Source organism: Charadrius vociferus, unplaced genomic scaffold (genome assembly GCF_000708025.1).
Source record: "Charadrius vociferus isolate BGI_N301 unplaced genomic scaffold, ASM70802v2 scaffold90, whole genome shotgun sequence".
Classification (NCBI taxonomy): Eukaryota; Metazoa; Chordata; class Aves; order Charadriiformes; family Charadriidae; genus Charadrius; species Charadrius vociferus.
In genome coordinates this window covers 13,529,451-13,552,679 of record NW_009647222.1, presented here as the reverse complement: position 1 = coordinate 13,552,679, position 23,229 = coordinate 13,529,451, and the positions used below count along the sequence as shown (strand labels likewise).

Here is a 23,229-nt window from a genome sequence, read left to right as displayed (position 1 = left end):
AGTATCACCAGGGGTTTTGCCACAACAGTAAAAAATGTTTTTTCATTAAAAATACCTTAATCAGAAATGTGTTACAAACAAAGGTACAACTGAGAAAAAAAATATGACACATTCCTAATTACTATACGTCATGTCTAGACTGTTAGAGAAGATAGGGGGAAAGACAATTTATTTTCTATTCAGTAAAAGGGTTTTTTATAACCTTAAAGTTCTGGAATTGCTTTTTCACTGGCTAAAATTTGGACAACCTGTGTGATAAAGAAGCTGGCCGTGGATCCAAGCCACACAAGTAGAAATTCAGTATGCAGAATCTTTTCTGAACTTACCCTTCCCCCATTTTACTCCATAAAAAACAGAGAAAGCATTAGAGACTCCCCACAGAGTCTGTGTTTTGCCTTTCCTTTTATCACGATGGTGTCAGACGAGTGCAATGCTGACAGTGTAAATGGTGGCAAATAAGATACTTCTGTGCTGAGGATGGGAGATACTGGCAGACTGCATGAGAAAGTAGAGTTAAGTATAGATGAGCAGTAACTATGCAAATGGAGAAAGACAAAACCAGCAGTATTTTTCATTAGTATCTTCAAACACCCATTTCTCATTAGTTTTATACTAAACTGAGGAGAAGGGATGAAAGCCAACCAGATTTTGAAGGAGAAAGAAAAGTCAGAATTGTCTTCTCCTGGATATTTCTGACATCTGATGTAGATAAACAACTCCAACTGCGGGATTCATCTCACCTACCTTAAATCACTCAGTATGCCTTCATACCCAACGGAAAGGAAAAAACTATGTCCAATCTATTTTCAGTATCAAGATACTTAAACTAAGTCAGAGAAGCAATGCCCTACAAGTGGCTATTTTTCTCCGCTGGCTATGAAGAGAGCTTAAACGACTAACTTAGATATGGAGGTCCCCACTAGAGGTATTGAAAATTATGCTGAACTCCCCTCTGAAGATTATTTCCAAAGATATTTTAGCAACTTTGAGCAACTCTTAATACTCTCCATACACAAGAAACCCTTGTAGGATTGCATTAGAACGGGTTCTCCAGAGAGAGTGCCTCGTTTTGTCCTAACATCCTCATTTACAACTACGCAAGGAAAAACACATTACCATATTATCGAGGGCTGCAAAATGCGTGCTACAGCAGGCATTCACCTTCTGCCCTGTCACTAATTTGCCATCTTTTATGAGGTTTCCCCACTTTTCACAGTGAGAGACAAAGCAGAAACACTCATGAAACAATTCCTACTTTTAGTCCTAATAAATAGCTTTTAATTATTAGAACAAGCACAATAGGCTGAAAATTATTCCAGGAAACCACCTGGAACCAAAAAGACCATCTCATTAAAGAGCAAATTTAAACCAAACAAGCACCCCACAACCCACGTGTGAGGTAAACATGCAATGAGCTTATTTTTCACCTTGAGCTGCAGTCTATTTTAAAGGGCCCAAACTCGTGCAGCTTCCCGCTATCCCAGCTACACACAGAATCACAGAATGGTCAGGGTTGGAAGGGACCTCTGGAGATCATCTAGTCCAACCCCCCCGCCAGAGCAGGGTCACCTACAGCAGGTTGCACAGGATGGCGTTGAGGTGGGTTTTGAGTGTCTCCAGAGTGGGAGACTCCACCATCTCTCTGGGCACAAGAGCCTGAAACGAAGCCGAAATACACATTAGATACCAAGATGCTTCCTTCAACTAACTACAAATCTAGTAATAAAGTCCTTTTCTCCTAAAGAGAAAGGTCTGCAGCCAGCGTAAGCTGTCAGAGACCAATATGTGCTAATGAACCTGCCAGGTCATAACAGTTGTACATCTGGATCCAACAGGACAGGTAGGTAACAGCAGACAGCTCCACAAAAAGCCTCATTTGACTAGGTATTTATTAGACAAAATCAATTTTTAAACAACGGAAGCTCTGCAAAAGCTCCCTACATCCATCTTCTACCTAACATAAAGAAAATCCCTTAGCTTGCAAAAAAGACTATCATTCACTGCCATCTTCTCCATCCCAGAAATTTATTTTGGTTTTAATTTAGAAGAAGTATTTAGTCACGGGAAGAGACGTTCTGGATAGCTGGGCCTGGGGTTTGGGTTTTTTGGGTCTCTGGTTCCTCTAGAAACATGGGGACTGGCTTCTTTCTGCATACATGAAAGGCTCTTTACTGTTCTCCTCAAGCTAATTTTGACAATATGAATTTTTTGTTTGTTTTTAACTGCTTAGCGGTACCAATTAGCTTGTTACAGTTTTTAAAACACTATGCTATTTTAACAGCCTTGTGAAAGCATGAAAATCATCGTGAATTCTCTTACACTCAGTTTTTAAAATTATCTCTAATTGAAAGTCTGCAGTGTTTGTTTTTTCACCTAAACCCCATCAATATATGAAGGATGTTTGAAATAAGATAATCAATACAGTATTAGTCAGGGGCACAATTATTTCAAAAATTAGAAACTGGCTTACAGCATCTCATTATCTCAGCATTGCAAGGAGTATGCTATACCAAGAAAAAGCTTAATTAATAAAAACTGCACACGCCCATTTGCACCAAATGGAAGTGGTAGAACCAAAAAAAATACTGAGAATATTTTGGGTTACAGCAAATCCTGACATCTTAGAAAAACAGAGCAGTATAAGAACCTTCTGACATAACAGGCACTATTTGTTCAGCTGGAAATGAAAAGACTGCATGAACAACTAAGGTATGAACTCGGTACATGTGCCCTGAACTTTTACAGGACACAAGAGAATGTTCTACCCATAAAAGCTAATGAAAAAGAATGAAACGCGAAATTCTAGTCTCACATTATTACAAGTGTACTTTTAAATCCTTTTTTTTTTCCTTTAAAAATAAAACTAAATTAAAATATAGTGATTTGGTGTGTAGGATTTTTGAGGGTTTTTTTCCCCCTACTCTGCAAACAGCAGAAGATTAGAGAACACACTAACAGAGCAAGACATAACTATCCTTTGTTATGGGCAAAATACACTTAAAGGGAAGCAGCGAAACAGCAGCAAAATAGAGGCAGGGAAGCACAGGACCATAGACTCATATATCCATAAATACATAGATCATAACTTTCTCATTCCCAGCAAGAATAGGATTTCTATTTTAACAAATATACCAGACTCAGAAGCTGCTGAAAAAAAATCCAATAGAATGGAAACATTTGCAAAAATTCAGTACACTAGATTAATCTAAACTGTTTGAATTTACTTTCAAGATAGGTCTTTTAGAAGACATATTATTAAGCGTTAGATTTTATAGACTTATTTTTCACGTGACCACCCTGAAATTCAAGAAAATGCACTGCTAATCTTCGGTGGTGTTTGTTCTTTATGATACATTGTTTTGACTGCCCTTTTCTGTCTCATTAGGATTAAACCCAGAAAACCTTCCAGATGATCTTCCAGACACCTTCAATATATCTACAAGAAAAGAAAATTCTTACCATGCACCTGAATATTTGCAGGAATTAAGACTTTCATATTATTTATAATTTAAAATTCCAGTAAGGCGATTCATGGTAGTTGTTTAAAGTTAGAAACCTTTTTCCTGAGCAAAAGATGATCAGAATTTGCGAGAACTACCAGGACAAGTTTTATCACTTGAACGTTACAGAGTATAAAGTAGTACTCTGGTCTGCTGTAAGTAATCATATAAAGCTGTAAAAATATAAGAATCCTTTCTCCAACCACAATGATGTGCCTCATGCTATAAAAATAGAGCAGGCATGCAATTTCTTTTTCCCAATAAAGCTAGAGGGCAATTTTCCAGAAGAAGAATGAATTTGGAATCTTATTACAAAGACTTCCAATTAAAAATCATCAATTAAAGGAAGATGGCCTCGAGCACAAAGTCTCTACAACTGCTTGTGACAGGGAATTGTACCAGCTCTAATGAAAGCAATTAGTAACTGAAGTTTTTAGACTACTACTTCTGTGTACAAAAAGACTGTTGCAAAGGTTTTGAGGGACCTACCTTGAATTACAGAAGCAGTACAGTATTTTATTGACATGCTGAAGTCAGACTTTATTAGGGTAATTGTCTATGGTTGCTACTCCTAGTGGACAGTGAACATTATTCTGTGACAAAAAAAACCCCGAACTTCAAGTTACATTTATCAGAACGTCTAACAGAGAAAGAAAATCTAAGCAAGTTGGTATAAATATGAAGAAAATATGAGCTTCAGGATAAAAATCTCACAATTTGCCAGCCTTGAGGGACAGCCTTCTACATGAAGATAGAGGCCGTCATCAAGTTGTGTTGGCTAAGTAGCCATTTTAATATGGTCAAGGACTTTGATTTAAAGTTGCACACATTCTTAGTTTTGGTTCAAGTTGATGTTAGGTTATCACAAGAAAGCATTTCACAGTAGCTCAACATTCACAACCCAAAACATGCAGTAGCACTAGCAAACGTGAGTTTCTAAAGAAAACCTACAAGATACGGAGAGCTGAGATTCAGAAGTGAGATGGTGTAGTTGTTATAACTGCCTCAGAAAGTTGTATTTTACTATTTGCCAAAATTCAGGTTTTCTTAACAAAAAACCACAGAAAACCAAATTCAGTGTAGCGGCACATCATATTTAGACAGCTCTACTCCATTCCATAAAAACTGGAAAAGTATACCTAGATTTTTAACTACCGCTTTTTAAATTTTTTCACATTCATTTTGTATTCACTTTCCTCATTCTCCAGTTACTAGTAAATTTTATTGAGTAAAAATGTAGAAAATCAGGCCGGAGAGACTGGTAGGACCAGCATTTTTAAATAACTATTACAAGGCATAGTCATGCTAATATCGATAGAAATATTTTTTTTCTTTTTTCCTTTACTTAGCAGTTACTAGATTTTGATTTTTAGGTTTTTTAAATGGGAAGTAGCAGTCATCTCCAGTCACATGGGACTTCTATTATTCACAGCAGCACCTTCGCAAACGCTAGCAGCATGGAAGCCAAAGGAAGCATGGAAACAGGGTCTCCTCTCTGTTCTCAACCCAAAAACGTGAAGCTCTTTTAGCTAAGGTCGGAGAAAATATTAACAAGATGATAAAAGGGTTGCACTGCTACTATCCTATTTCATGGTAATTCCTTCAAGGGTGAAAAAAGAAAACCAGTTTCTAGAAAAGTCAAGCCAACATCCATCATAAATATTCAGTTCACTTCAACTACTTACAGCTATAAGAACTGTATTAAACATTTAATAAAACATTCAATCTCTACTTTATTTTCTTGGTTATTGTAATGAAAAACCCAAGGAAGTTGTTTAAAAATTATAATCTATTTCCTTAAGGTGGACAACTGACATTCTTCAGTGAACTCTGAAGCAATCTGTACCCCTGTGAGTACAAAAAGTTCACATCTGGGCAGTCAAAAACACAAAGATGGGCGTATGCAGAATCTCTATAATCTAGTGTTGTTAATATATACACTTTCAAAGACTGACAGTACAGTTAACAAATACACCTAAAGTTTGTATGAAATGGAAGCTGCAAAATCTTTAGGAAGAATTAAGTGTAAAGCTAAGGCCACTGAAATTGATGCATACCATGAAATCACCTACTGCTTTTCAGAAAAGCAGCGTCTAAAAATGCAGTCACTTACACCTTGTCACCTCACAGCCAGAGCATATCTTACAGAGTTGCTTACATTACCCCCGCTTAAGAAACTGGTAAAGCACAGGAAACTTTGCAGACCAATTTTGAGGAAAATCTTCCACTTACTGAAGCAATGCAATAGTATGCACATTTTTTAAGCAATAAAATAATTACCATCAATACAGAAAGCAATGTTTAATGGAGATAGCCATTTTAAAGTTTTAATTAGTTTACTTACTCTTACAGGTAGGATATATCGAGGTGTTACTTCATACTACTAACATGAAAAAATAGTACTTATTACTGTACACAAAAAAGGATATCATTCCAAAACCAGAAGAACCACGTCACATACATCCAGAATTTTGTTGCCAAGTATATTCCAAGAGGCAGTGCACTGTGCATGGAGTGATCAAAGAATGACCTGTAAAGTAGGAGCAATGTCACATGATAAGTTTTGACTTATAAAATTGAAATCCTGAACTACTACTACTGAAAAACACTTCCTGTTAAAATATGTACTGTATGAGATACTGCAAAATACATCATAAAAACATTTTCCTCACTTTTATCTTCAAAGCTCATGAGAAATTCCTGTTTTCAACCTATCCAGATGAAGTTACAACTGAAAGTTATTTAATTAAAATTTATACATTCACTTTTGCAGTGACCGTCAAGAACAGGACAAGCAAGGTAGAATGAGTAAATACTCATGCTAAAACTACACTGTGAGAGCAGTTAGAAATCTGTGAGATTCCTAGCCTACAGCATGGAAACTGGTTGCAAACTACATTTACTTATGAAATTTCAGAGCTAAAGATATTTGGGAAACCCATATGATGAAAATTACACATTAAAATGACTTTGGTAAGAAATAAGCTTAAGAGACTTTGGTGTTACCAGCCTACATACTTGAAATATTTCAGATTCTTGAATCTTTTGCTTCTATTACAGTAGCCAATAGAAAGTTTGAGGAAAAAAAAAGATTAATAAATTTCCCATAATACTAAATTTGCCAAGTTCTAAGATGGAATGCTGCTACTTAAAAAAAAAATAATTAAGCCATCAGAATTATTTCCCCCTTCTTATACTCTTGCATTTTAAAGACCATTCTGAATAAAGTAGATTTTAGTTGAGACAAACTAGATGAGTGACTAGGCAACTCCATAGTCAAGAAAAAACGCTAACCAAATCAAAAGTCACACTCTAAACTGCTACACTCCTTGAAATAAAGCTTTTTCCATCGTCTGCCTCGACATCCTTACATTGACACATTTTGCTCTTTGTTCTGAGGGTGCCCTCAGGGCCAGCACAGACGTGTGCACCCAATAGCTCCCATTTCACTCCTTTACTCCCTTGCAGTAACTATCTCTTCTCTAATCGAAATTTCTTAGGTCTTTTGAGAAAATCCTATAAGATGAGCTAAAATGGTAAGCGATAAGTGAATATACATTTGGACACACAGTAGTTACTCAGCAGTAATCTTTCTTTCAGCGATTTCTGTACATTTGTGTGTGTGTGAAAGGAGTAGGGAGGAAAACACAGCTAAGCAGATTAGCTAAAATTCAACAGGGAAAGGAAATACTAATTAGAATAATAGCAAACGTTCCATTCAAACCTGGAGTTTTTGAAAAACACTTCAAAAAGTATTTATACTAAACATTAAGCAAAGGATAAGAGAAAATAAATCTTAGTCCTGAATACGCCAGGTAGGTCAAAAACATAAAACCAGACATCTTGCAAAACTTGAAGAAATCTTGTCCTTGCCTCTTGCAGGAGGCATGGTCGAGGATTTGCATTGCAAACAAATTACTTGTGGGAGGAGGTCAGCAAATTGCACAGCCTCAGAGATGACGGAAAGACTGAACAGATCATCTCCAAGATCCTGCAGAGGCAAAAGCCTGATGACCCCCACCCCCCTCCCGGTGTACTAAGTTCACTAAGATTCTATGAACTTGGTCTAAGGAACAGATATATTTTCTTTTCCTCTTTAAACTGAAAGGAGACGTGAGTGGTTCTAATACACATGACATCCAAGGCCAAAAAAGCAGAAAGCTTGTAAGTATGAAGATATAAGCAGTTCTTCTATACATGCCACACATGACAATGAAAAGCAAAGTATAGATGAAGTAGTCTACAGATCTTGAAAATCTGTTGGAGCATGCCTGCGTGTGTGCGCGCATATGCATTTACAGGTAATTAAAGTAATCACAAACACAACTAAAATTCTTTATGACCACATAACAAATGAAAAATATTATGAGAAAGCAGATACTTCTTCAGTCAACACTTTCCACAACAGGAGCTACAAAACTTGACTCTGACTTCACTTCTATTCAGATGCCTTTGGGTATTTCAATTCTAAAAAATTGGGGTTTAATAGCAAACTTGCACATTTTTTTTTTTTTTATTCCTTTCTAGTGTAACTTTCCTCTTTTCTATTTTCTTCAAAATTCATCCTGATAACTTTGCAGACAGACATTCAGCACCCTCCTCTGGAGAATGACTGGAATTTCTGTTCTGCTGTTAGCTTCTATTAGCTCAGTGATATTCACCCAAGGCAATTCCATGGATATGTGCAAGACAACAGAGCACTACAAGAGCTAAAGCGGCAAAAGATCTTTTCCATAAATCGTAACAAAAAAAAATTTCCAACCAAAAAAAAAAATCCAACAAAAATGTTGCATGTCAAAAAAGCACACTGAAAAACAGAAATTTAAGATTATTTATCCAATAAAGATGCCAGCAAAACACTTCTTGTGTGCACACGAAACAGACAGTGTCCTGGTGAAACACTTACTTTGAAAGAAACTGCACCATAGCCCAAACGCCACCATACATCAGCCCTTTAATGAGCCAAGAATCAATGTCTAGGTCTGCTATAAACCCAACCAGCCAAATTACTAGGAAAGGAGTTCCCAGCATCACCTTCTGACGGAATTCCTATATAGAAACAAATATCAATAAGTAATACTATTTTTAGGAACAGGTTGTATAATGATATTCCACAATAAATAGGACAGTCACAAAAACTTAAATAAATTTTCAGGAAGCTTGACAGAGGGGAGGAATCTTCATAATTTTATTGTCATTTCCTATACGTACATATCTCCAATGTACGGGCAAGAAAAAATGATCTTCCTAAAATTTCATAGTCAATCAATAATTTTATTGAATACTTTAGAAGAACTGTCTTCTAGAGACTTTACTGTTAATCCAGAATAAAGGCAACAGTAACTCTTTTTTAAGAATCTGTCAAAGTGTATAAACACAGCACATGGTAATCTCAGTGAACTTTAAAGACTGAAGGTATGTAAGTAACAGATAAAATCATACTGAAGCCTTTACGAAGAAAGATCAGTCCTTTTTTGTCTTATAATATGTGGATACAATTCGTGTTGAAGGCACTGAACTCTTTCCAGATATTCAAAGCACATTCACAATGCACATGTGCATATAATGCAATGCACAAATCACGTGTAGTCAATAATCACTGCATTATTATATTACCACAGGGTTAAAGCCCAGGCTGCAGCCAGTGCTTTAATCATCAAGATGCAATGTATCTTTAAATCAAGAAGTTGTAGCATATCAGTGATAGCAATACTTAATATCCAGCACAACACTCCACCTGTAAGAAAATATTAACTCTATATTAAAGTTCTCAGACTATAGGTAGGTAGACAGTTCTTCATGCTACAGCAATATGTTACCCTTTATACCCTCATTTCTTGCCTCCTCCTATCTGCAATATTAAATAATAACCTGAGAAGAAATTAGAGATTCATACATTACATTATACTGCCAAGACTGACTGCTTCTTTCATTCAACACAAAACCCAACATAATTAGAGAGGAGATCAGAGTTCAGGATATCTAAAATGCTCCTTTCCTCAGCTACTTGAGAGTCAGCGTTGTGAAAGTCTTGGCTATCCCCAACAATTCCAGACCACTTGGTACTTTCCTAACATTTAGTTAGCACAAAAACTAAAGGAAACCGTTTGGAGACTTAGGGTTTTCTTTTCTCCTGCCTTGAATAAAGGTGGTGTCTTTTTTTCTTTTGCAACTACAGAAGGATGTTCCCTAAAACTGAAATGTGAGGAAACAACAGTACTGAACTGCTTACCTTAAACAAACACACAAGCCCCCAAACCAACAGCAGTAGTAATATTGATTTACATAAGTGTTATACTACTTCTTACCTTATCAGCTTTTAGTTTTCTCAGAAAGGATGGACTGTCATATCCCTTTGCCTGTCTTGCTTCCTGTAGGTGATTGATCATCCAAACGTTTTTCCTCTGTTTTGCTAGATCAAGTGGTGATTCTCCCTGCCAGGAGTATAAAAGTGGGAAACATCCAATTTAAAAATAAAATGCCTCCGGAGCACTTTTGAAACAGAAGATTGGCAGGTAAAAATAATACATTTTAAATCAGTTTAAGCTATATTCTGACATACTTTTTGCTCTGCAGCTTACTTGACACCAAACATCATTCATTCCTTTTGGTCTTGTTCACTCTCGCATAACTACACATGCGTGGACAAGTAGAATATTAAATGTGTGATCCTGACAATATGTACGTCCTGACATAACAATAATTGTTTCCTTTGGCATAACGCATCTGTGTTTCACTGTTCTACACACAGTCTACTAGTCTGTAAATGAAAGACTGTGCTTCCCCCTCAGCTATTGACAGGCAGCAGAAATCAAGCAAAGAATAAGAACTCGTGACCCACTGGATCATGGAAAACTCTCCCAGTATAAAGCCTGACTTCTCAGTTAATTCTCTGCCTTTTTGGCAGAGTGAAGTTACTAATATCATGGAATGTTTCTATAAGGATTTTTTTCCACAAGCTTAACATTCAGTTAAGCTGAATTCATCTCAGTTACTGAAGTCCTAGGAAGAAAACTGACTGCTAACATCCAACTTATTCCAAAAATCTGAACTTATATGCTTAGCTTGGGCTTCACATGCTTTGGGTGCTAAGCCAGCAACGGTCCATGCTTTCTCCTTCCCTACTTTCAGCGAGGACTGACAGACAAAGCAAAAGAGAGACAGAGAGAGAGATACAGGGGCCAAAGGTACCTACTAAACTGATTTTATTTTATTGCTTTTTGAACATGTAGGAAGAGAGCTAAATGAAAGTTACTGACTGGGTCTAAAATTACAGAGGAGGCAAGAGACAACCAATTGCAGGTACCTCCAGCTTCAGTTTTGCATTTGACTCCTCCTCTCTTCTACTGGAGTTAACTCCCCTCCTAAACAAACCATTCATGGAGGCTTGAAAAATGGCTGAATCCTCCATCGCTCGGCCCCCTCCTAAAAAAAAAGTGAGACAGGTACCAGAAACTGAAATTACCCAGAAAGGGCAATAATTACTACAGACAGAAGAGATTTCAAAGATTAAAAAGTACAGTTAGCTACCTATATCCCATAGAAAGACAATGGGAATTGAGTACTAAACTGTCATTTTTGCCTTTGAAATCTTGCTCCAAATTTCTAAAAAAAGAGTAAACAGCACAGACTACAGATCATGAGGTGAAGCTTTTTGCTACTTAACAGGATCTTGCACTCTTGTGCGAGAAGTTTAACTAGCAAAATCAGTTAAAAAAGAATAACCTTTTGACTTAACTTGGCTTCAAGGTTATTTAGCCAAATGTTTCAGAAACAAATTAAGTTAACTACATCCTCAACAGAAAAGCCTGAAATCAAACTATGGTGTCTGCTTTATCACAAATTTAATAGCACCTTGAATTGCTAATATCTGGAAAACTCCAGAGATGCTGTCGTTTTAATATCACCTTATATATCCAGACTGTAAAGATTACCTGTGGACAAGCAATCCCCTCTGGGAGTTGATCTCCCAAGAAAATCCTGAAGTTGTCTTGGGGTCCAGCTGAGCATCCCTTCCACTAGAGGGCCATGAGACACCTAGGAACTGCCTAGATGAAAAGATTGAGGGAGCTTTAAAGTAGTCTTTGACTATGCTTCTCATCATCTGACCATTTTAGTATTTCCCTTGTATTCACAGGGGTGGTTGATGGCTGACTTGCTTAGAAAGCAAAATAAAAAAAAAAAAAAAAAAAGAAAAATTTCAGGGAACTTAGTCTAGTAACATACTTAGTTTGTCAGCAAGCAATAAGGCTTCAATAGTATATATTTTAAGTGTTTAGACAGAAAGAATAATTTGAAGCATCATGACCATAGGACCATGTAGACTTCCACAGCCAAACCTACAGATACACTGCATAATCAAGAAACTACATCTGAAGTCCATTCAGTGATTCATTAACAGATATATATATAAAAAAAAAGTCTTCCTTAAACAACAAAAGCTCTTTCAGGTCTCTATCACTCTATAGTAAAAAAGGAGCTTCTGCTTATATTTAAATAAAATTTACAGGTTTCGCCCTGATCCCCAGTGATAAGCTGACTCCCTGTGAAATCCTGTCCTCATCTGCCCAACCTGTCTACTGGAGTGGCAAGACTATTTCCTTAACAAAAAATCAACCAAACAAAAAACCCACTCTACTTTCACTACTGAAAAGCCGCTTCCAACTCTAACTGTAATCTAGTTCTCAAAAAGGAAAAAGAAAGTATCTTACTACCAAAAGAAAAGTATTATTTTCTTGTGCAGCGCAATATAAAGAGGATAAATAACACAAACGGACAAACCCACTGCTTTTATCAAGCTTTATTTTAGAATAAGAATGCTATTGTTCGTACGCTTCTCAAACTGTCATGCAAAGCAAAAAGAGCACCTCACTGAGATGACTGGTTCCAATTGGTTCCAAACTCAGGCAGCTGGCAGCGTGCACCTTTCCGTGACTGACTGCCTAGAGCTGTAACAAGGTCAAAGCTCTCTCCTACCTAGTATTTCAGCCACTTCATAATTTGAAAAAGATGAGCAGCTTCAGCCAATGCATTTCTTTAACCTTAGCTGTCTTACCAACATTTTTGGTGAATTCCACAGGCTATCTGAAAAAAGGACTTCACTAGATAGTGCTACAGAAATCTGGAACTGACTGCATCAGAAAGGAGTCTTTCATGATTCCTTTTATTTCTGAGGAAACATGAGCCAGACACTTAACAACTAGTTTTTGGCTCAAAGAAAACTTTTTTGCCGAACAGCCAAAGGAGACGCACAAAACTGAGTTCCTATATACCTATAAAAATCAACCAAATTCTTAAGTTTCCTGTACGTTTACTACCACCCAAATCAGCATCTGGTATAAGGCCGCTGGCAGGATGGCAAAACTGCCATGGCTAGAATGATTTTGATCCTCTGAAGATCTTAGAAACCTGGGAACGCATGCAAGACTCCACTGCTGAAGGCAGACAGCGGTTAATGAAACCAGGCACAAGTCAAATGAAACCAGGCGCATGTCTTCTGGCATGACTGGAAAGGTATCATGATCCAGCAGGTTCAAAACCCTATTTTTCTACTGACTGCTGCTGTCTGTCAATAAAGAAAGGGAGACCATGAACTGCTTCAGGATAGTAGACACTTTTTTTATTTGGCCAAATGTGAAGTTTTATTACAGATTTTGTTAGAGTCCAGAAATGTAGGTAAGGTGATGACTTTAAAACTCTAATTACGCTAATCAGTCTGCCAAGGGAAGCAAGGTATGACACACTGATTTTTTTTCCACATAAATGCCTTAATTTTTACCATTAGGTGGCATAGAAGAAAAGTTTTTCAACAGTTTACAAAAAGTGAGACTAGAAGCATAATTCATCCACACGACTGACCTTACAGACAAGGAATGATTATTATATATTCACACCAGTACATGCAAGAGACTATTTGTTTTGTTTTAAACACCTGAAAAGCCATGTGATTTTTTCTAATGAGTTTTCATTCACGATCATCAGTACTTCTAATACTCTAAAATGGATGTAAGACCTAGAAAGCTACTAGCAAAATTTGACTGCACCCTTAAAAGGACTGTTCCACGCTGTTCAAGAAAACAGATGTGTGTGTTTATTTATTTTTAAACATATTTCTATCACTTGTGGCCAAGCAAAATAGGCCCTGGCCATCTTAATCAGTAGGAAAATTGGTGAAAGGTCAAATAAATTTACTTAAGTACTTAATATTTTATAAACATAGATTTACAGCTGTATTTTCCAGTGAAACCACTCCATCTGTGACACTCATTAAGTGGAAAATACAAATATTTGAAGAGAAATTCAGTAGAGAATTCTTTTTCTAAAAGTGAATTCTTCTCTGGCACGACAGAAGAAACAGCTTGGGTGGTGAAGTGCATCTAATTTGATATACAGAACAGTCTGGAGGCAATGGACAAAACCACGTTCAATAGGCGTTACCTTCCGCTGCCAGAGAAGCTCTTATAGACCCCAAGCCGACGGCACAAATTCTAACAGCTGCTTGACTGGTCTAACATATGCTAGGGATGGGCTCTATTAGTGCTCAATCTATCGACATCATTAAGAGGTTCTGGTAATCAGGCAATTTAAAGTTTGGATGCAAAAAAGAGCCCATTTTCCTATTTCACTCCTACTGGTATCTTTAGGCCTCCAACTTCCCTAATGCCACTGGGAGATACACTAGATCATTTGTCATCCCTCTGGAAGCGAATGGAGATGTCTTACATCTCACTCCAACAAACAGTCACCCCAGAACTTCACTAGAAGACATTCAGTGAGATTTCCAACGTTGCATCCAAATACATGGGTCTTCACGCATGCAGTCTAATTGTGCACCCCACTCCCATATATTTACACATAACCATTGGTAAATTATTTACATAAGTACTTTTGAAGGTGCAGATTTAGTGGTTATACACCACCGTTAGGAAAAACTGATTCCCAAATTAAACATTAGTGGCACCATCTTCATGATCCCACCATACCCGCAATAATACTCTATTCTTGAGATTTATCATATTATTCCTGCCTCAAATCACTTACAATAAAAACAGACCAAGTGTTTACCTTTATATTTTGAGCATCAACATTTGCTCCAGCTTCTAACAGAAGACTAATAACTGTAGTATTTCCTGCTAGCACAGCCCAGTGCAATGCTGTGTTTTTGTGATATTTGTCTCCAAGATTAACAGAAACATTAAACGTAAGTAGTAATCGGGTTGGATCCACACTAGAAAAGAAAATTCTTGTTAGATCTACAGAAAAAGAATTCAAATACATATCAACTTACTGAGTTCAATTTCTATAAAAGAACATTGATCACGTACACTATGTAACAGCAAAGTGACATTTTTTGCTGATGATTATGAATGGCTCAAATTCCCTTCCCAAAGAGCAACCACAATTCTGTTCACTTTTAAAGCAGCTCAGTAAGGCAGCTTGTTCTGGGATGTCATCAAGCACATTTGTTATACAATTCTGTTTTCACGTTTACCAAAACCTAACAGTATTGACAGATTTATAAAAGCATGCACGTGGTTGTATACTTGGCAGATAACAACCGCAGTTTAAAACATTTTATATTTCCACTTCACATTCCAAAAGATGAAAATAAAATGAGATGATAATGTTGGTAACGGTAGGTATTCGTAAAAGCTAGCCTATGTTCCTCTCAACAATCAATGGAGACAGGCCCTTCCGAGCAGGAATCTAATTCAGACAAATTTGCTTTTTGGAGAACTGTTATTTTACACCAACTTTTTTCCAATCACCTCCACAGGAAGATCTACTTTGTAAACTGAAAGTTCAGATTAGTGAGCACTTCTGCATAATATTCTCTCTCTTGAATAGGTCATTGTACTGGTTTTGGTTGGGATCAAGTTAATCTTCTTCACAGCAGCTCCTACGGTACTGCGTTTCAGATTTGTGACCAAAATGCTGTTGATAATACGCCCATGCTCTCGCTGCTGCTGAGCAGTGCTTACACAGCATCAAGGCCTTTTCTGCTTCTCATGCTGCCCTGCCAGCAAATAGGCCGGGGTGGGTAAGAAGTTTGGAGGGGACACGGCCAGTACAGCTGACCCCAGCTGATCAAAAGGAAATTCCACACCATACAATGTCGTGTTCAGCAATAAAAGCTGAGGAAAAAAGGAGGGGGAGAGGGATGTTCGGAGTTACGGCATCTGCCTTCCCAAGTAAGCGTTATAGGTGATGGAGCTCCGCTGTCCTGGAAATTGCTAAACGCCTGCCTGTTGATGGGACATAGTGAATGAATTCCTTATTTTGCTTTGCTTGGGCACACAGCTTTTGTTTTACCTATTAAACTGCCTTTATCTCAACCCACGAGTTTTCTCGCTTTTACCCTTCTGATTTTCCTCCCCATTCCGCTGGGCGGCAGTAAGTGGCTGCATGGGCCTGAGCTGCCTACTGGGGTTAACACACAACAATGACAAATGAAAAAAGATAAAATGACAATTGTGGAAAGAACATGGACTGGTCAAACCAAAAAAAAAACTTTCCAAAAATTCAAAACTGGTTACTACTATATACCACTCAGTTAACATGAAGAGAAAGTCCAAACTGCAGTGAGATATTACCTATGTGTTCTGTAAGCTGCCCACATTAAAGGGGTCATTCCATTTTGATCCATCATATCTACATCCTAAAGAAGGAGAAGAAAAAAAAGTTGGTGAGATAAGTAAACATGCTCAAGATCCAGTAGATAGTAGGCTTGCAATGAGAAGCAGTATTTAAAGACTAACCGACCGTATTGGAGAAAACCTGGCAAGCTTTCAGTACATAATAAAATAATATTTAAAAACTGAAAACAGACATTAACACCACCATCGCAAACATATGACCACTCCAATCTATTTTGGAAACTAAGGAACAGTCGTACTATATAAGACCAGTTATTTGTATCTCACTATTAATCTTCAACATAAAAGATAGATATAGATACTGTACTATTGCACTCAAAAGCAGGAGAAAATGAAAATAATGTACCAATATTTAACAAAATACTTGATAAATTAACATAAATACCATGGCCTGAATCTTACATCCTACTGAACGCTAGCTGCATCTATTTTTCCACTTGCAAAGCAATTTTCCTTAGTTCACTCAGTTCCAAAGGTATTTACATATCTGGATATCAAGTTAGTGGATGCCAGAAATCTTTTAAGTTTAAACAAAAGCCATTAATAAAAACAACCTACCCAGAAATAAAACTGATCTATAACCAAGTGGTGACTAAAAATAAAATAAATAAAAAAAAACATTATTACATTTAACAGAACATAGCCACAGAATGACAAAACAGCACCATCCAGACAATTCTCTTAGATCCATCAGAAAGGGTCTAATACCTGCAGCATTTCTTCCTCTCATAGATCCCTGCCTCACTGACATGGAAGTTGGTGATTCCTAAATACATCGAGGCAGATTAGACTCTCAAGCACATTTGGGAAAGTTCCACAGAACACCAACAAAATTACTGTAAGCTAACTTTATGCAAGACATGAACAGTTTTCCTTAGAGGCGATAGAGCTATGTCAGAATTTCCTGTGCTACTCCTCTCAGTCCTTATTAGGAAAATTAGGTTGAAAGTGTTTCAGTAAAGCCTTTTGCTAGAGAAACTACTGACAGAAACCCAGAAAGCGGATGATGTTGCTTTCTATCACCCCCAGAACCATCTTCTCCCCTCCAGTAGCCTGCCAAATGCCCAGCACCCTGGGATCCCCACTCACAGTGCTGCTAGCCTGACCCCGGCTAGTTGTTCCAAATAACTGCTTTTAAAACATCTCTAGCCTGCAGATAACTTTCCATTTCTGAGGTTTTGCTCTGTTGCTCAATTTGAAAAAAAAAAAAAAAATCAGAAATTTAAAAAACAGTTGATGGGAAGGAAAAAGAACCATTACTTTATTGTATTGTTTGTTCAGAAAAGAGTTACATGCATTGAGACCAGCATCCAAGTCTGTTTGCCCACAGTACTTGTATAGATTAGGTCCTTTTAAGCCCACTTAGGACCGCGCAACCATTGGCACTCCCTTTAACCTCCTGTTGTTGAGATCGTGAAGGAAATTCGAACCACAGTGTAACCTCAAGTTAATTCATCCTTGATTCACAGGTCACACTGTGTGAACAACATATTTTGAAGATACATGAACAATCACTCTTTCATCTTTAGATTTCATATAGAAAAGCAATTCTGCGTGACAGCAGGGACCTGATTGTCTGGATGCAAGCAAAATGACTCCTTCAGTGATTCCACCTGACAAATCAAAACTACGCTTTGCACACTAGGTGACACTCAGCTAAAAAAAAAACCCAAAAAAAAACCAAACCATGAGCTCCAGACTATTCTCTGCACATAAATTACCTAGGCAGGTTACAGCTATTACTCATATTAACCTACAACGTGGGCTGAGGCAGATCCCTTTTCAAAGGCACTTTAACAAGAGACAAAGCAACTAAGATTGACTTGCACATTGTTGTATAGACGTAACAAAGATGACATAGTTGTGGATAGCAGACGCATGCTCTAGCAAACCTCTCACCAAAAATTCTTTGTTATTTTGCCAGATCCTTACCAAAACCACACAAGTGAGACGTTTTAGAAAGGAAGCTCTGTTGCTGCTTTTTACCAAAGGGCTGAGGCAAAAAAAAATAAACCTTCAGCAGCAGATACATATTAGGAGACTGTTTTTCTGTTCTGGTGTGTACCAACAGGCATTTAAGCATTAATTTCTTGTTTAACTCTTAGTGACAGGTCAATCTGATAATGCTCACGGAGGGGTGTACCTATGCTGTTAGGACACAGTGCAACAACCAAAGATTTCAACAATAACTGATGCAACGACCAAAAATTGCACATACTGCTGCCCTCTGTATGTATTTCAAGCGTCGACTCCGTGGACCACAAGTGGCAAATTTTTCACTTGGTTCTGAAATAGAACAACTTTGCATATGCAAAGCTAACCGGACTTAATCCTAGGACACTTACACAAGATTCCACAAAAAGCTTTTGGAGAGGCAAAGTGTAGGGGAGAAAGACCTTCCTGCATGGAAAGGAGCTGTAGCAACTATTCTGCTGCTTAACACTACACTCTGAAAGCAATATAGCTGATGAGGGAGGATTCTGAATAGCAGCTAGAGATCAGAGCAGCATTTAGGCTTACCAGGACATTTAACAAGCAACGGTCAAAGCGGTACTGTGATACAGTACGGCCCTTTCAAAAGCACAAAAAGCATCAAGAGATTCCACTTAGAAGTGCATTAAATTGCACAGAAAGAGACTGGGAATTTAATCCTCTTTAGAACCATTACTAGTTATTTCACAAATTCAGACCTTCATGTAAAGACCCATCATGCCCTTGTTCAGAATCCTATTCACCATAAGGAAAAGATCTTTTTCACATGGACTGTTGCCCAGGGAAAGGGAAACAGGCTTCCAAAAAGATGACATATTTAAAAGCATATAGTAAAGAAGATTTATTAGGAAGGGACATGTAAGGCTGAAAACATTTCCTAATTTAAGAAAGACATGCTAGTTACTCACTAGGAGCAGAGATTTTGTAGGATTCTTACAAAAGGAAGCAAGTGCAGACCGACAAGTCGGCTCATCAAGCCAAGGTAACACACAGAACTGAACCTACCTTGTTCTTTCAAACAACAAAAGCTCTGTTGTGAATACACTAGTCCATCACACACAGAGTCAGTTTTGACAATCATAAGAAAGAAACACTACTGGACTTAAACACTTGTTTCGGTGCCTTACACTGGCCTGAGCCCAGTGGAGCGAACGATCCTCAGCGCCAACAGAGGTAGCAGTGCTTACGAGCACAACTCATGGACTGCAGCACCAAAGTAACCAAGGCTGCTGGTCCCACACCGGCATCTTCCAACCTAGACGCCAACTACTCCTAGGCCATAGCTCAGAAGGCCCTATGCAACTCGGGACAGTATTTAACACACAAAATTGCAGAGAATAAAAAATACAGACTTGGTGAATAAGTGATTGATAGTTAAACTATGGGTATGAAATAGTTAAACTATAATTTCAGCTCCAGAATATTTCTTACAACATGACTTTACCCTACTAGCAACTTTATAGTCGCTCATTATCTGTGACGGAGGTAAGTTATCTCACGCATGCCAGAGGATAAGAACACATTTTATTCGACCATCCGACATACCACATCCATATCTTAACTTACTGCGGGGTGACACATTTGTGTATACTAGGCCCTGATACGCCTTTGGCATTTTAAGTAGCGTAAGCACAGTGTCAAGCAGTCAAGTAGTACAAGCATCAGTTTTGAACATTTTTAAGTGCCTTCAAGCTCTTTTCAGTTTTTCTTTCTTGCATTTTTTTTTTTTAAATAATGATTTTCCCTAAACTTGAACTGTGCAACAAATTCTGTAACTTGCTATCTGATTATATTGATATCATGTACTTGCCCCAGGCTTGATTTTGACCCAGGCAACCTACTGACACAAACAACATGAGCAAATTATGATGCAGCCAGGTATTAGTCTCTCAGAATTCAGTAACAGACATGACTAAATAGAAAGCAACAGCTATCAGCCATCTTGGCTGAGTAGTACTTGCTGGCATGAAAGTGGGTTCACTTCCAACCAAGAGCAGAGGGCATCTGACCAAGAGTTCTTCCCCTACACTACACTCCAGAAGCTGGAGGACTGGACTCGAGCCTCAGATTGGAAATTTTATCGTTGGCTGCTGCAGCCCTGTAAGAGAGTAAAGCAGCAACACCAAAGTCAGGTTCCAGCTTGGTCTCAAAAAGAGCCAAGAAGCAATCAGGAGCAGCTTCTTCATCCACCTGTCAGTTCTCTAAACAGTTATGAAAGCTGACTCTCTGATCATGCAGGTCCACAAAGGCATCAGGATCAGAACTAACAAAGCACAACAGCCTACACTGAGCTTTATTTTGACATTTATTTAGTTGTCATTTACCACACAGGTACTACAATTAGTTCAGAACAAGTGCAAGCCTACTCTTTGAATATAAGAAAACCTGGTCTCTGTAAAGACAAAAGGCACAAAAAATTTGCAAGTAGTATATAACAAAAGCAGTTCAAGTTTCCAAACCCAAATTATGGCATCACAAAGGAAGTGGAAAAAAAAAAAAAAAAAGATTATTGACCTCATATGTACTTATTAAAGGAGAATAAAAAGTAGAATCATGTATTTCCCATAGCTTCTACAGAAACCATGTAGTTTCTGTAGTTGTATGTAGTATAGCTAGAGAACAATGAGTTTAGGGATTGGTATTACAATGCTATTGCTATTACTGTATTTTAAACATACAAATCAATACATAATTTTAAAGTGTAACTTTTTGAAGTGCTTCCAAAAATTACTGTTGAAATTAATTTAAACTTACAGCATAGAAAAGATACCAAAATCATAGTTTATAAGATTTGAGGGATTTAATAAGAATCATCCTTTTAAAAGCTATTGATAAGGAGAGCTGTTTCCGAGACAATACGTTTTAAATTTTAAAGCAAGTTTTGTGTGTTTATGTATGTACACATGCAAAAACACACAGCTTCTTTTGGACTGAAGTATAAAATGCTCAGATAAATGGGACAAGTGTGTATATAAACATGAGGACAAGCAAACATTTACAGGGAGATTTCATAATCACAGTGGAACATTTTAAAGGCCATTTATACTTCATTAATGCTATGCTTTAAACAAGTTTGCACTTGTATAACATCTGCAAGATTTTTCTGGTAACACAAAACCCACATACAATTATACATAATTTGTGAACAAAATATAAAACTTGCTCCTGATGAAAAAGCATTTCTCTCCAATCATTATCTCTTACAAAATAGCGATTATATATGATCAGCCTCTTCTTGTGCCTAGCTTAGTCTCTATCATACACTAAATACTGTTTTACCAAACAGTTCTCAGATACTGAGTGCTGCATGGAGCGATAGTTTATTTTTTAACATGTATAGGCAGAATAATTTTCTGCAGCAATTTACTATTTGTTTTACACAGACCAAACCCACTGATTCCATAGTCATATTCTACCTGACTCATTGGATCATATCTCACTTGCTAGTTGAAAGAATAAGCAGAATACAGAAATGTGAACAGCATTAGCAAGACTATAAGAAGAGAGGAATGCTTTGATGTTTCTGTATGTTTTACAAAGTAAACCAGATTTGTGCTTCAGGCACATACCTGTGGGTGAGTAAATCTACAAATTATAATGCAGGGTGAGTAGCAAAAAGGTGGACATGTTTCGGAGCATACAGAAAAATGAAGGATGGGAGACAATGAGAACAGTAATGAATACACATGCTACATACACACTTTACAGATCCAGCAACGGTATAAGAAGCTAGCAAGAACGTTTTGGGTTGGGTTTGGGGTGTTTTTTGTCGGTGGTGGTGGGTTTGTTGTGTTTTTTTTTTTTTTTATTATTTACACACACATACAATTATTAACAGCAATGAATAAAAGTTGTGGACTGAGGTGTAAAAAAAAAGAGATGATCTATGACAACTCTGTCATCATATTTTTTACCCGCATATAAACTGATGATTCTGTGAAGAATTCTAAAATATTTGCTATCATTGTTACTGTTAACATTTCAAGATTAAATTCATTAGAAATAAAGAATGGTAAAAGAATAGCTGCAGGAATCTCCATATACTACACTAGACAGGTATGAATTAAAGCCAAAGTACTCATACCACTGTCAGAGGAAATTAAGTTAGCAGGTGGCACATCAATACTGTAGTCTACAATAAAAGACATTGAATTATTTTTATGTTTAGTCCGGCAAATATTTTGCATTTTCTGAATAAGATGTATAAGTTCCAATTGTTTTCTTGTTCCAATTTTGAGTAGAATCTATTTAAATATTGTATTACTTAAAATTTACCTGTCCCTTTGCTATCAGGTAAGCAACAATCGAAGTATGTCCAAACTGGGCAGCCAAATGAATACAGCTACATCCTTCTCCATCAATTAGCGACGGATCTGCCCCATATTTCATCAGCTGTACAACCATGGATAAGTGACCCTGTCTAAATGTAACAAAACACAAAAAAACAAACAACTGAATAACTATATAGAGAAAAACTATTAATATTTGAATACAACAAATATGTTTAGCAGTTAATTACACTACCAGAGCTTCTGCACTTTGACTCATACTTTGAAAACAGCAATTGTCATAATCTGATTCTGCAATCGAGTAAGCAAACCCATTCACATGACCAAATTCTATGCAGCCAATGCATGCATCATATGAAATTGGCTCAAGTGTATTGTATACCAAAAGGCCAGTCAATAAAAACCCCACGGTATTAGTTTAGGAACCTAGTCTACTGTGACTTCTTCCAATCCACATACGAAGCCTGCTATTTTAAGAGATGTCAAACTGGCTACATACTCTCGCTTTTTGTGGGGCATATGGTTTATCTTTCTACTATTAAAAACAGTAGTGAAATAAAAACAGGAATTAAAAAAAAAAAAAGAAAACTGAAGGCCTACTCTTCCTCCACACTACATTAAAAGCTTAAGTATCTTTTTGGCATAATGAACACAGGCATATCCTTCTTGCTGATACGGTGCCTAACTGTCAGCACACAGTTTCTGACATGAGCAAAAAGACCTTTTCAATGTCAGAAGCAGCTTCAGACAATGCTTTACAGAACAACAGATTACAGCTATAAACACCAGCAA

At 37.3% G+C, this 23,229-nt stretch overlaps 1 protein-coding gene across 1 annotated transcript in view; it reads right to left on the bottom strand.

Annotated features, from left to right (window-relative positions):
• ZDHHC17 (zinc finger, DHHC-type containing 17) overlaps positions 1-23,229 on the bottom strand; it is a 61,725-nt gene that overhangs the window by 19,079 nt on the left and 19,417 nt on the right. The window contains exons 4-9 of the mRNA XM_009879739.1: positions 22,424-22,568; positions 16,094-16,158; positions 14,565-14,727; positions 9,809-9,934; positions 8,407-8,549; positions 5,930-6,030 (exon numbers count right to left, since the gene is read on the bottom strand). Of these exons, the coding sequence (XP_009878041.1) occupies positions 5,930-6,030; positions 8,407-8,549; positions 9,809-9,934; positions 14,565-14,727; positions 16,094-16,158; positions 22,424-22,552 (727 nt within the window). The 5' untranslated portion in view covers positions 22,553-22,568. The remainder of the gene's footprint in view (positions 1-5,929; positions 6,031-8,406; positions 8,550-9,808; positions 9,935-14,564; positions 14,728-16,093; positions 16,159-22,423; positions 22,569-23,229) is intronic.